This window comes from Leopardus geoffroyi, chromosome B1 (assembly GCF_018350155.1).
Source record: "Leopardus geoffroyi isolate Oge1 chromosome B1, O.geoffroyi_Oge1_pat1.0, whole genome shotgun sequence".
In the NCBI taxonomy this organism is placed as follows: Eukaryota; Metazoa; Chordata; class Mammalia; order Carnivora; family Felidae; genus Leopardus; species Leopardus geoffroyi.
In genome coordinates, this window is record NC_059327.1 from 137,529,658 (window position 1) to 137,543,651 (window position 13,994).

Here is a 13,994-nt window from a genome sequence, read left to right on the forward strand (position 1 = left end):
AATACAGGGAGGGGGAATGGAATAATAACACAAAAGAAGGTAAGAAAGAGAAAAAAGAATGGAAGTGAACAGGTGGTTCAAATAGAAAACAGTACAACAGTGGATTTAAATGCAGATCTTTAAGTAGGTCTGTTAGATGTAAACAGACATAAACGATTTAAACTTACAGTCAGATCTGATATTTGTTTTGAAGACCCAATTCTATACATCTTGAAGAGTTGTAGCTTGAATCTTAGGATGCAGAAAAGTTGAAAGAGTTGGAAAAAGGCATGCTATGCAAATGTACCCAAACTAGGCTCTGTCCTTGGGCTACACTATACCTAGCCCATAATATGGCTGCTAGATTTAAAACAGCTCATCTTAGAGTATTAAAAGCACTATTGTTTATTCATATTAAGTATCTAATAAATCTATGCTTGAGGCACCTTAAGATAGTATTTTTTTTTCCCATTTTGAGCTGATACGTGTCTCTTGCATCATTGTACATACTTGTCTCGTGCTTGCTTGATTTTTCAGTAGCTTCCATATGTACACATTTTATCCCTTTTCTTAAGCTTTATATTTTCATTTAACCGAATGACAGTTGTGGCTCTTGTCTCTTATCTTTATTTTAGATCTGCTTTGTGGTACCGCTGCCCAGTGATAATGTGTGACTCGTTTTATGAAGTAATCTCCTTTGACTATTGCCTGTAGAGTTTCCATGCTAAATGAATTCCTCCGTGTCTCTCTCTCTCTCTCTCTCTCTCTCTCTCTCTCTCTCTCTCTCTCTTTCTCTCTTTTCTAGGCTTTTATGAAAATGTTCAAATTCTTAAGAATTATTCTTTCATAAATTATTATCCACATAATATAGATTTCCAACATCAGTGAATGGTCTTTTAGCATGAGGGCTCTTTGACAAATAGGTGGGGATATAATTATAAAATAACACGATAGAACTGGTTGAGAATCTGGCCTAGACCTTTATAGGACAGTCTGTTGTATGTTGATTAAACACCAACTGAAGACATCTTGAGAGACTTTTATTCTGTTCTGCCTCTGATGTTTCATTTAGCTTTTTGGGAATTCACATTGCTGTTTATCAGAATGAAGGAAAGGATTAAAATGATTATATTGGCTCAAGTTTGAATCTCCCAAAATTAGTTTTGTTAGACAACCAAAATTGGGGTAGTTTTAGACTGAATTTGACCCCTTACCCATATGTTAGTGGCTACATTTGTATCTGCAGATACAGTTGAATTGACTGGACTTAATGAGGGTATAAGATGGGCTTTTCTTTTGGGTTTCTTCTTTAGAACATGTGAAAATGAAATTTGTCATAGTTAATTTGGTGGGTAGCAATAAATAAAGCCAAGTGTCTGCATCCTCTTTTCTCGATGTTGAATATGAAGCTAAATTCTTGGGGTTTAAAATAATTCTTTTTTTATAAATATTAACAAAACTGAGTAAGTTCTTGTAATTTAAGTAATGATTTCTTCATAGCAAGTCACCTGACCTGGATTCTCAAGGAAGTAACTACTAGAGATGGAAGGTAGAACTCGCCGATTTTGGTTTCACTCCTGTATTCATTACTATTCTTTTCATTTCTCTTTGAACAGGTTGTTCCTTTCAACAGCTTTTGATGAAATACAGGAACATACTTTTTTACCTGAGCAATTGTCATAAAAGAGTAGGCAAGTTAAATCCCAGATTAACAATAGCCGTGTTGTATTGTTTAATAGGCAGTGAAATCAGCTGTGCAGACCATCACTGTTGGAGGCGTGAGCACATCACAGTTTAAGACAATTATTCCTCTGGCAACTGCTCCCAATGTCCAGCAGATTCAAGTGCCTGGAAGCAAGTTTCATTATGTCCGACTTGTTACTGCCACAACAGCCAGTAGCTCCACCCAGCCAGTTAGTCAGAATCCCAGTACAAACACTCAACCTCTCCAGCAAGGTTAGTAACCATTTTTTAAAAACAGTCATTAATTCTTTGAACATTATTAAAGAACATTGGTCCTTTTCTCACTGAAAGCCTGATTAAGTATGGCATTTCAGCCGACAGTATGAATTCAGCAACTGTTGCAGAGAGCCGCAAAATAGAATCATAGTTGTATATAAATATAGTATTTCACTCTGCTAGAAGTTGGTACACCGTGTACTATACTACCAGACAATCAGAATTATTCATCAGTTTGTGCGTAGCCATTATGTTGCTGGTTTGTAAGCCTACCGTCTACGTTAGTGGGACAAATTTAGATGAAACCAAATTATTTATCTTGTTTTCTAAACTGTGAAGCTGTTTGATAGGTTTGGGTCAATTGAAATGACTAGTAGGCAAGGTATAAATGATAAATAAGAACTTTGCGCCACTTTCATCCTTTACTTACTTTGAATCTGTAGTTGCTAATAAAAAGCACTTAAAATGTTGTTATTTTGCTCAGTTGTACTTTTGGAGGATATGCCTGTTTGTAGTCCTTCCGTTTTCTGTTTGTGTTTAACCCTTCCTACCACCCGATACCTATACATAGACTCACACACAGAACCGCTCTCCATATTTATCTACTTGTTAAAAATTGAATGGTATGAAAGGCTCAGGACAGTTTATGATTTAGGGCCTGATTTTTGGTCTTGGAAGACTGCTGCGTATCCCTTCAATGTCACAAAGCAGTTGATGGCAAGTAAATGACTTATTATTTACTGGATGTAAATAGCAGAATTAAAGATCACTTGTTTCCTCTTTCATTTTGATTAAGGGATCAGAGGGTTGGAGCAACATATTGCCGATAGCTAGTTCACTAAGGGAAACTGTGGAAGAAAAATCCTATCTATTTTTTAAATTATTGATGGGAGAAAATAGAGGATATGTGAAGGAAACAGTATTTTAGTTTGTATTCTATTAAAATTAGACCTATCAAGTAGTTTTATTTTCTAATCCCTCTTTAAGCTGATTTTAGAAGAAAATCTTTTATTGCAGTATTCTTAATGAAAGGAAAATGACACTTGCAAATTGCTGACTAAGGGAGTCAAGTTTTATATTCTCTCAGTACTTAAACTTAGCAGGGTACTAAAAGAGGTGCTGCAAGTCCAGTGTACCTGGATAATCCCAATGATATGAAGCAATCGTGAGATACAGTTGTTATATTTTATGTGTGTGTTTGTATGTGTACTGTATGCTGAGATCCATTTCCAATGTGATGTTAACACTAATTTTAGTCAATAATAAGCCTTTGGTGTAAGTAGAAAAGAAGCTAAAGATCCAGGAAGAGTACATGAATAGGTTGGATACTGCATAATTCTAATTACTGGTACTTCCTTTTCTAAGTTTTTATCTACCTTTCTGCCTCTCTCTACTTAGGCTCTTTGCCTCCTGGAAACCCACCCCGCCTCCCCACACACACCTTTTTCTATTTCTCTGCTTCTTTCTTTTTTTGCCTTGTACCTTCAACTTTCCCTCCCTGTCCTCCCCTTTACCTTTCCAGCTCCTTCAGTTATTCCTGTATATACCCTTTTCGGGCCCGCTCACATACACAACCACCCATGCAATTTCCCTTATGTCCACCCATATTTTTCTTTTTTTGTTCTCCTATCCCATAAGAGACCTAGGTATATATAATATATATTATTTTGCAGGAATAATGAATTAAATTTATAATTTTTATTAGAGATACATGAAAACTAGTTGCTCTCGTTCATGAATGTACTAATATGTCTTTATAAGGGCTTAATTTCCAGTGAGGGATTTCCTTATGCCAAAGGGGGTTAGGGTCATCTTGTACATTTCCCACCAAAGCCAATATTCAAAGGTTCTACCATGTTAACTGCTGGTTGGATAGCAGGCCACACACTAGAAAGATCCAGAAGACTTCATGGTTAATCTCTTTAGAATGTAATCTACCATCTTGGTGAAAGTCAATTTAAGAAATTAAAAAGCCTTAAACACTTGCACGTATGGTTTCTAAAAGTTGGAATGAGGCTATTCTAACAAGATTGTTCAGAATTTCTGTTAAAGACTAAAAAAGAAAAGATTATTCCAGTTTCTATGAAAATGGCAGTAATAGTAATGTGGGACTGTGCTCAAAAGTTGAGGGGGAGGAGAAATAGAGACTGGTGATGTAGTTATATAACATTAATATGTCCCCCTTTCCCTAGGTAATTTGTAATGTTCTCTTTTCTGGCCATTTCATTTTTTATTGTCTTCATTTCCCAGGTTTTAGTGAAAACTCAGCATGCAGATGCAAAGCTAACGTAAACCTAGAGTTCCCAAATTTTCTAGTTCTGTGTACATGTGTGTGCGCGTGCGCGGGTGCGTGCACGCACACACACACACACACACACACAGTTAACCCTTTCTTTATTATCCAAATAAAAATCATCTGCATCTGTCATTTGATGTGACTGAAGGCAGGCCACACGCTCCTTCCCTTTGTTTCAGAGACCACCAGGAAATTCTTACCTTCTCTGGTTGTTGGAGTCACTTCAGAATCACTGCTGTATGTGTTCATGGAACAATGGCCAGCATCTCTTCTCCAAGGAGCAAGTGGAGTAGGGAGTCTGTTCTTCTGTGTTCCAAGCAGGAATTCAGTCTTATAATTTCCTTTAATTCTTTTTAGTACTGCTGAGATCAGTCTGTAGTGGTTAGTATAACTTAACCAAATAAAACTGAAGTAACTGAAGAGACTCAGAACAGGAAGTAAGTTCAAATTAGGTATCCGATGTCACTGCTTCTATAATTCATGGTCATGTACTCTTTTTGTATGACAACTTTATTGAGATAGAATTTGTGTTGACTATAACATCCACCCTTGTTAAGCATACAGTGTAGTGGTTTTTAGTGTATTGAGAGAGATGCAGTCATCACCACTGATCAAACACTTTCTGGAGGTCCCCCACTTACCCTACCCTTTCCCTTTGTCCTCTTGCTTGCAGGGGCCTGCTCTCTTTAGGTCAGAGAACTGTCTAATGTTCTTCCGGGACTCTCAGCCTTCTGTCTTCAGCCATCAGCCCTCCCAGCCTTTTTATCTAAGGAAGTGTGTTCTTTTTCTTTTGTTGTTAGATCCCATTATCTCAAGCTGTCTCTTTCAGACCAGGCTCTAGGCCTTTTTGCATAAATAAAACCTAACGGGCTATCCTTCCTATCTTCTTAAATCCCTTTTTTAGACTGTGGAAATGGCAGTAAGCAATTTGAAAGGTTGTACTTCTTTTGGTCCAAACATATAGGTCTAGTGCCAGCCTCTCTCGTCCATTTCATCATAGTTTGTCTCTAATCAGGGTTCATCTTCCCTTCAAATCATCTCACCCTTGGGTTTTCCATCTGGTTGCTGTCCTTTTTCTGGCCACTTGGAAGCTTCACACTGACTTACATTTTCTTCCCTAATAACGTGCAATTTCTGCCCTCTCTTGGGTGGTTCCTTTCACTTTTACCTTCTCTTTTGCAGTTGCTCTCTCCTGTCCGTCCCCAGCTGTGTCATCCCAAGTAGACCCTCAGTTTGTGCACTCTTCTAACTTTCCTTGTTTTGTGGAACTCCATTCTGTTTTATACACTGTGGCCAAATACAGTTTCTTTTTGTGCTATTCCAAGTAATATTTCTGTACTTCAAAATCCTCAGAAGCTTCTCATCTCCTACTGAATTAAAAATGCAGATTAAATATGTAGATTTCTACCCTAACGTTAAAGACCCGTGCTTGCCTACTTTAACCCTAGGTTCCAACCAGACTGGTCTGTTCACTAACATTCTGTGAAATGCTTTGCTGCTTCCCAGCATCAGGCCTCCACTGCTCATGCTTCTACCTCTTCACGGAATGTCCTGCTCCAATTTGTGTGCCCTCTCTGCAACCTGACCATTGATCACGACCCACCTCAGACACAATGCCTGTCATGTATTCTTTCAGTATTCCATATCCTCTGCCAGTCAGACATACATTCTGTCTCCCTCGGACTCTGCAGCACTTTCTCTTTTTTAATCATGTTTATTTTATTTGGTATACGTCTCATCTGCTCTACTGGAGTGTAACCTCTTTGAGCAAGTGTCTTTATACTTTAGTTTCCCCGGAACACTGTCTGCAATGCCATTTATAGAGTAATGTTGGTTGTAATAACAATAATCACATTTATTGAGCAACTAACATTTATTGAGCACTTACTATTTGTTGGACACTGTTCTAATAAATGTTCATAGATTAACATATTTAATCTTTATACTCTGTAACGGAGGTACTATCCCCATGTTGTAGATGGAGTACAGGCAAAGAGAGTTAGAAAGCAGCAGAATTGGGATTTGAACCCCCAAGGGTGTTATGACTTAAGAGACCATCTTCTTAACCTTCATGCTGTGCTGCCTTTTAGTAGGTACTCTGTAAATAATGTATCATACTATAAAAATGATATCGTCTCTGGTTTCGGTACAAACATGGCAATTAGAATACAGAACAGCATTGTGACTCAAGCTCCCGAATGGCAGTTTTTTAAAATTTATACAACATTTCATGTGACTGGCTTTACTAGGGAATGTTTAAATCACCTGAGTACAGATTGAAATATTTTCAGTAGACTGTCTTGAATGACGAACATTCCCTTAGCAGGCGGATAGACTGGAGCTCCCTGAGATATACGGTCCTTGGTAGATGGGCTAAGGAATTTTGAAAAGGTAACTATCTTGATTAAAGAGTGCTCTAGACAGGAAATAAATGAAATTCTTTAAGCTCTTTTATCAGGATATCTTGAGTGAACTAAGTATCTTAAATGTTTCAAGCACTATTTTCTGAAAATAAATTGTCCTTCCTCCCCTTTTTCTCAAAAGCAAAGCCAGTGGTTGTTAATACCACTCCCGTGCGGATGTCAGTTCCTCTTGTCTCCGCGCAGACTGTCAAACAGGTGAGTGTCACAGAACTTGTTTTCCCAGTCTCTCCCAAACAGACAATTCAGTTTTACAATTGAAAGTTAAGATTCACGTACAAGAGATATATGCTGAATGGAGAGGCTGTAAAATTTACTTCTGTAAATTCCTCTTTTTTTAAGGTTGTTCCCAAACCGATCAATCCCACTTCACAAATAGTTACCACCAGCCAGCCACAGCAGCGGCTCATCATGCCTGCCACACCACTGCCACAGATCCAGCCAAACCTCACTAACCTGCCACCAGGCACTGTGCTGGCCCCGGCTCCGGGGACAGGGAATGTGGGCTACGCAGTGCTTCCAGCTCAGTATGTTACTCAGGTATGAGAAAAAAATGGAGTCGTCGCATTTCAGAAAGGATGATTTGATCTAAGATGTGCAGTCCTATCACATTCTGAAACTACTCAAAAACATCTTACTCAGTATGAAAATGGCTCTTTCTAAAATCTTAAGATGCTAACAAAAACTTGTGAATTTATTTATGTATCTCTAGCGTTTAGAAATGGCACAAGTCACATATACAAGTCAGACACTTAGGGACTGAGAGCAGCTTGGGAAGAGGGCAGGACTATGTAGATCGAAGAGAAGTTGAAGTTGAAGTTGGTGGAGTCCAAGTGCATTTAGAGAACATTGCCACTGTGATCCAGCTCTTCCTCACATATGAGTAGGATGCCACTGACTTGCTCCTGGAAAGTAGACCGTGAGATACATTTCTAGGTGACTCATCTTTAGTGACCTGTCCAGATACTCTCATCTGGTCATCTTTAGAGTTAAAACCATGTATTATCTAACTGGCTGGTGAGGGTTAGGAGTGCTGCTTCTAGGAAGCAGATAGAAGTTTTCTTTTTCACGTAAGAATCCAGCAAATTAGCACCATGTTCTAAGCTGTTGAGTTGATCTACACAGATTATAAGAGAGAGAAAAGAAACCTGTGTACTTTAATGAAATGTACTATGGAGTATGCTAATGTGACCACTGATTAGAAAATGAATGTCTAGTATTTTTGTCTCCAGCATCTCTTTTCTTGTATAGAAATCAATGTAAAATAGAAACTTATTGCTCACGTAACTTCTCATTCCCTATAACTTACAATGTGATGAATGATCAGTATAGTGCCTATTTTATTTACAAGTAGACACTTGTGTTTTTCTAGCCAATACAAATTAATACTTAATATTTTTGAGTCATTCATCCAGAATTTCTTAATCCTGATATGCTTACTCCTCTATGAAAAGTTTCTTGTATTTGTACCATGTAGTACTTTAAAATGTTCACGTTGTTTTCACCTCTGGTATTAGTTTGGGCCTTTAGAAGAGCTCCATGAAGTAGTGTGTATGAAATTCTCCATACTGTTTTTCCTGTTTTAGTGGATGAATTTGTTTCTTATTGATCATTATATCTGAGAGTATTGTGCATTTTTGTAAATATGGTCTAAAACTACCTTTCTTTCTATGTAGCTACAGCAGTCTTCATATGTGTCTATAGCAAGCAACTCAAACTTCACCGGAACACCTGGTATCCAGACCCAGGCAAGGCTTCCATTCAATGGGTGAGTCTTTTGAAAATATGTAAGTGAAGTTGTTGGATCAGGTTAAATGCAACATTAAATATATGTATTTCAAAACATCATAAGAGGGGCGCTTGGGTGGCGCAGTCGGTTAAGCGTCCGACTTCAGCCAGGTCACGATCTCGCGTCCGTGAGTTCGAGCCCCGCGTCAGGCTCTGGGCTGATGGCTCAGAGCCTGGAGCCTGTTTCCGATTCTGTGTCTCCCTCTCTCTCTGCCCCTCCCCCGTTCATGCTCTGTCTCTCTCTGTCCCAAAAATAAATAAACGTTGAAAAAAAAATTAAAAAAAAAAAAAATCATAAGATATTTTTTCCTCAAAGCCATGTGAGCACGCCTCTATAGAACTTTTTATTTTGAGATGCTTTAAACAGAAAAGTTACAGGAGGAGAGAATTCCCAAATGTCTTTTACTCAGATTCATCAGTTTTGCCACATATTCTCTGTCTCTTTCTTTTCTTTCTCTCTCTCATCCTGAATATGTTTTTAAAAATGATATTAACTAGTTTCCAAATTGTTTATGTTAGGTCCTTTCCTTTTTTGTTGTTGTTATTAATCTGTTTTTTAATCTGTGAATTGCTTCCTTTGCAATATTGGTTTAGAAGCAGTGCTTAGTTAATTGCATGGGACCAGTCCACCTCTCTCCACTTCCAACCCCGTATACCCCTTTCCCCTCATTGCTTTTATAATTGAACCCTAAAAGTTTTGAGCAGATTTCAGCTCTAGTTCTCTCAGAAGGAGAGTTTTTTGTGGAGTGTTCTTTAGAAGCTATTCATAACCTCCTTCTTAAAAATTCCGTCTTGAGTCTACAACTTGCTTTTGAGTTTGATGTGAAGGGAAAACATAGAGATGGATTATTAGAGATGGGTACATTTGTTAAAGCTTTATTTTAGGAGGAATTTGCAGAGACATTTCCAATTTTCAATAGTTATCTTTAATTGATTAAAATCTGTATCTTTTTTTTTGTATCTGTATAGCATAATACCATCAGAGTCTGCCAGTCGGCCCAGGAAGCCCTGTAATTGTACAAAATCGCTGTGTTTGAAATTGTAAGTCTTTTTGCTACTATTTCTTCATTGGATATAACTGAAAATACTTTTAAAAGTAAATGGAGTTAAATAAAAATTCTTAACAAACCAGTTTCATAAGTCCAAGTAATTTAAGTAAACGTGCAAGTGAATGAGCACTTATGACGGTGTAAAAATACAGTTTCATACATTCAGAAGTTATTTTATAGTCTTTACCATAGATGAGGCACTGGAGTAGGAATTTAGGGACACAGCAGCATGAGACAGACGTAGTCTCTTTTGTTAATAATAATAAATTTGATTATATTTATGACCTTTATATTTGGTCTCCTAAGTGAGGTGATACTCTGAGTAGCTTTAAAAATTGTTGGATGGGGGCACCTGGGTGGCTCAATGAGTTAAGCATCTGACTTCGGCTCAGGTCATGATCATACAGTTCATGAGTTCGAACCCCACATCAGGCTCTCTGCTGTCAGCGTGGATTCTCTGTCTCCCTCTCTTTCTGCCCCTCCCCTGCTCACACACACTCTCTCTCAAAAATAAAAAAATAAACATTTAAAAAGAATTTGTTGTATGATTAATTTGCATATTAGGTCTGAACCAATAGATCTGACATGAAACACTTAAGTGAAAAGCACTGGTCATGTGGTTTAAAATCCCAAGAAGCATAACTGTAGTTCAAGTAAGCAGATTGCACTACTGGAATATAGCTCATGTGTTTCCTTTTTAATAATTTTGAAATAACTTACTTTGGGTTCACATAAAATCACGTAGCTGTTGTGTTGACAGCAGTTACTACTGGAACTAAGTTTCTAAACCAAAATTCTAGGAGCCAGTGACTTTAATTTTGAGGCTGATCAACGTGGTTGACAGTAAAAATAAACTCTATAAGTAGGTGGCTCTGCATAAATAATGCTTTTAATCAGATAATTTCTAGTTTTATGTATTTTAACAATGATTTTTCTGGGATGCCTGAATGGCTCATTCGGTTAAATGTCTGACTCTTGATTTTGACTCAGGACACAATCTCACAGTTCATGGGTTTGAGCCCTGTGTTGGGCTCTGTGCTGACAGCATGGAGCCTGCTTGGGATTTTTTTCCTCTCCCTCTCTCTCTCTGCCCCTCTTCCTACTCTTGCTTGCTCTCTCAAAATAAATAAACAATAATAAAAAAAAAATAACCAATGACTTTTTTATGTGACTTGCACTGATTTTTGTATTCCAGATATTGTGATTGCTTTGCAAATGGTGAATTTTGCAACAACTGCAACTGTACTAATTGTTATAATAATTTGGACCATGAAAATGAAAGGCAAAAAGCAATAAAGGTGATTACTTTTTATTTTATTTAACTGACAGAAATTTCCAGTTTCACCTGATTTTTGTAGAACTTGGTTCCTTTACAATGAAAATTAATTCCTTTTGCTGTATTTAATCTAATGTGATTGAGCTTCAGTTGATATTTGATCTGTTTTAATAGGCATGCCTTGACAGAAATCCAGAAGCTTTTAAACCTAAGATAGGGAAAGGAAAGGAGGGAGAATCAGATCGACGTCACAGCAAAGGATGTAATTGCAAACGATCAGGATGTCTTAAAAACTACTGTGAATGCTATGAGGTGAGATGCTGGTTGGGGAACATAATCTAACCATTTTTTTGAAAATAACTTTAGAAAGGGTATATTGTAAAAATTTACTTACAAATTGGGAAATTATTCTGCTATCGCAGTTTGAAAATATGCACAGTCGTTGCAAGGGCCCTAGTTTGAGGAAGACCTTCTGGCCTCCCAAGCGGGGCTTCAGAGGAACAATACCTTGGTCTTGTCATTATGGCTTTGGGACTCATTACCTGATTACCAGTTCATAACTTCTTGATCATTATACCTGGAAGTGTGTAAATCAGAGCAACAATTTATTGATTTTTAGTAAAAATAACATCAGGGGGCGCCTGGGTGGCCCAGTCGGTTGGGTGTCTGACTTGAACTCAGGTCATGATCTCATGGTTCATAAGTTCGAGCCCCGCATTGGGCTCTGTGCTGACAGCTCAGAGCCTGGAGCCTGCTTCGGGTTCTGTGTCTTCCTCTCTCTCAGCCCCTTCCCTGCTCTCTCTCTCTCTCTCTCAAAAATAAGTAAACATTAAAAAAAAAAAACTTTTTGGGGGTGCCGGAGTGCCTCAGTTGGTTGGGCGTCCAACTTCAGCTCAGGTCATGATCTCACGGTCTGGTCTGTGAGCTCGAGCCCCACATCGGACTCTGTGCTGACAGCTCAGAGCCTGGAGCCTGCTTCAGATTGTGTCTCCCTCTCTCCCTGCACCTCCCTCACTCAAACTTTGTGTGTGTGTCTCTCTCTCTCTCTCAAAAATAAATAAACATTAAAAATAAATAAATAAAATTTTTTTTAAATAACATCAAAGTGGTTTGGAAACTAGCAGTTGTCTTTAATGGAAGAGTAGTGCTACCAACTGTCGCCCCTGGGCTTTTGAAAATATATGTGGTTACAAAATAGTCTGCATTCCAGGGGCAGTCCTGAAAGTGAAGATTTATCTTGCCCAACATGCCTATAGTGCCTTGTTGAAGAACAGTGCTCTTTGGAAAACTGAATTATGTTATGAAGTTTGCTTTCTGAGCATAAAAATAGGAAAGAAACATGAAATATTGCTGGTTGAGGTTATTGGTCATTGTGAAGTGGTTGTATCCATTTTTGCTGCTGACCATGATTAGTCAGGCATCTTTGACAGGTGCTATTTATTTTATTTTTAAATGCTATTTAAATCATCCCCTTCTTGCTATAGACGAAGTACTACGTAACTACATAATAAACATTGTTTTTATTTTCAAAGCTTAAATAGAATAATCTATTCATGCCCAAGATGAACCCTGCGTTAGTGTATTTGCTTTTTTGGTGTACCTGAAACTCTTCACTGACAATCTTTGGAATTGAGTCATCCCTACAGTTAGCTGGCTCTTCTCATCTATTAGATTTTCATACTTTCAGATTTCATATTCAGAAGGATACCTTATTTTTTGTTTTGGCAGAAGCCCTGGCGTTGTACTTGGTAAAGCAATACCAAGGACGGCATTCTCCCCTCATAAGGTTGCTCTGCTTTAGGAGTGTGTGCCTGCCATTCCGTGCCCCTTCCCATTCAAAATGTGTCACAGTAAAGATTATGTGTGCTGTATTCCCTATGTAATGAATTCGTAATTCACCTGTGTTAGAAGTCAAATACTCCTTCTAAGAAGTAGAGTAAGGTAACCTCTTGTTGGTCCTAAAATCAAAATGAATGAAAATTGTGTATAATTAAGAGTATTTTGAAAGTGTCTTAAATAATGTTTTAGAGTCCAACAAGTCAGTTTTTTATCCTTTTTTATCCTGAATTTTTATTTGAATTTAAAAAAAATTTTTTTTAAGTTTATTCATTTTTGAGAGACAGAGAGCAAGCAGGGGTGGGGCAGAGAGAGAGGGAGACGCAGACTCTGAAGCAGTCTCCAGGCTTTGAGCTGTTAGCACAGAGCCCGACGTGGGGCTTGAACTCACAGAATGTGAGATCAGACCTGAGCCAAAGTTGGATGCTCAACCAGCTGAGCCACCCAGGTGCCCCTGGACTCCTTTATTTGAACACATGATGAAATAGGTGGCATCTGTTCATAAACCATGTCATACAAAATTTGTCATGGATATTTAAAAAATGTAAGAATAGCATATTCTTATTATCAAACCAAGCCCACAAAAAGAGACAAAATGGAAATTGATGTAAAGCTGGGTCAGAAGGGCAGAGAAGCCCTTCCATGCATATGGCATTGAACGGTCTGTACATGCTAGGCATATGATAAACATACAAGAACTAACAATTATATATTTATATATAGAGAGAGAATTTATAGAAATGAAAAGCTGGTTGAAGTATACTAAAAGAGAGAAAGCTGCCCAGTTATAAAAATCCTTGACTTTCAGGACACACATAGTGTCTAATAACTAACTTGTCACTCTCAAAGACCAAGAAATGGAAGAACTGGAATGCACTAATCTAGGACTAGCAGTGGCTGATTGGCCCCTTGTGAATTGGTTGTGATATTGTCTGACAGTTTGTGTGTTCATTTGTTGGTCTTTTGAACTGAATTGGCTTTTTTGGTCCAGTTAGTCTGCATCTGGATAACACATGCCTGTTCCTTTCACTCAGCTTTCAAGGCTTGTTGAGTGGAGATGTGAGCGTCCACATTTTTTAAATGGCTGTGCCTTGTAACCTTTTTTCCTCTCCTTGTTTTTGACCACAAGGGAAGTTGAATCAGCAAAGCTAAACGGATACTCTGTCATTCTAATTTCTTCTTCCTGAGTTCCTGTTAGATTATTAGTGCCTTTCTTACGGTTCTTCATACTTAATCCAAATTATCGTTATTGGTGTGTCTTTTTCACCCTTGATATCAGAGATTTTATCTCTTCATCATTAGATACTTATTAAGTGTAGCTTAACTCCATTAACCCAGAATGTATATCCATTTTGTTCCCTTGGTAAAGAGAATTTATTTGTGTATTGTAA

At 37.9% G+C, this 13,994-nt stretch overlaps 1 protein-coding gene across 8 annotated transcripts in view; it reads left to right on the plus strand.

Moving 5' to 3' along the window:
* Nucleotides 1-13,994, plus strand: part of LIN54 (lin-54 DREAM MuvB core complex component) — a 69,582-nt gene that overhangs the window by 49,666 nt on the left and 5,922 nt on the right. For 6 of the 8 annotated variants that reach the window (XM_045473577.1, XM_045473572.1, XM_045473570.1 and 3 more), the window contains 7 exons: nt 1,719-1,935; nt 6,779-6,852; nt 6,997-7,194; nt 8,331-8,422; nt 9,412-9,483; nt 10,687-10,789; nt 10,942-11,079. In XM_045473577.1, coding sequence (XP_045329533.1) covers nt 1,719-1,935; nt 6,779-6,852; nt 6,997-7,194; nt 8,331-8,422; nt 9,412-9,483; nt 10,687-10,789; nt 10,942-11,079 — 894 coding nt within the window. The remainder of the gene's footprint in view (nt 1-1,718; nt 1,936-6,778; nt 6,853-6,996; nt 7,195-8,330; nt 8,423-9,411; nt 9,484-10,686; nt 10,790-10,941; nt 11,080-13,994) is intronic. The other 2 variants (XM_045473575.1, XM_045473573.1) reach the window with 1 other exon arrangement.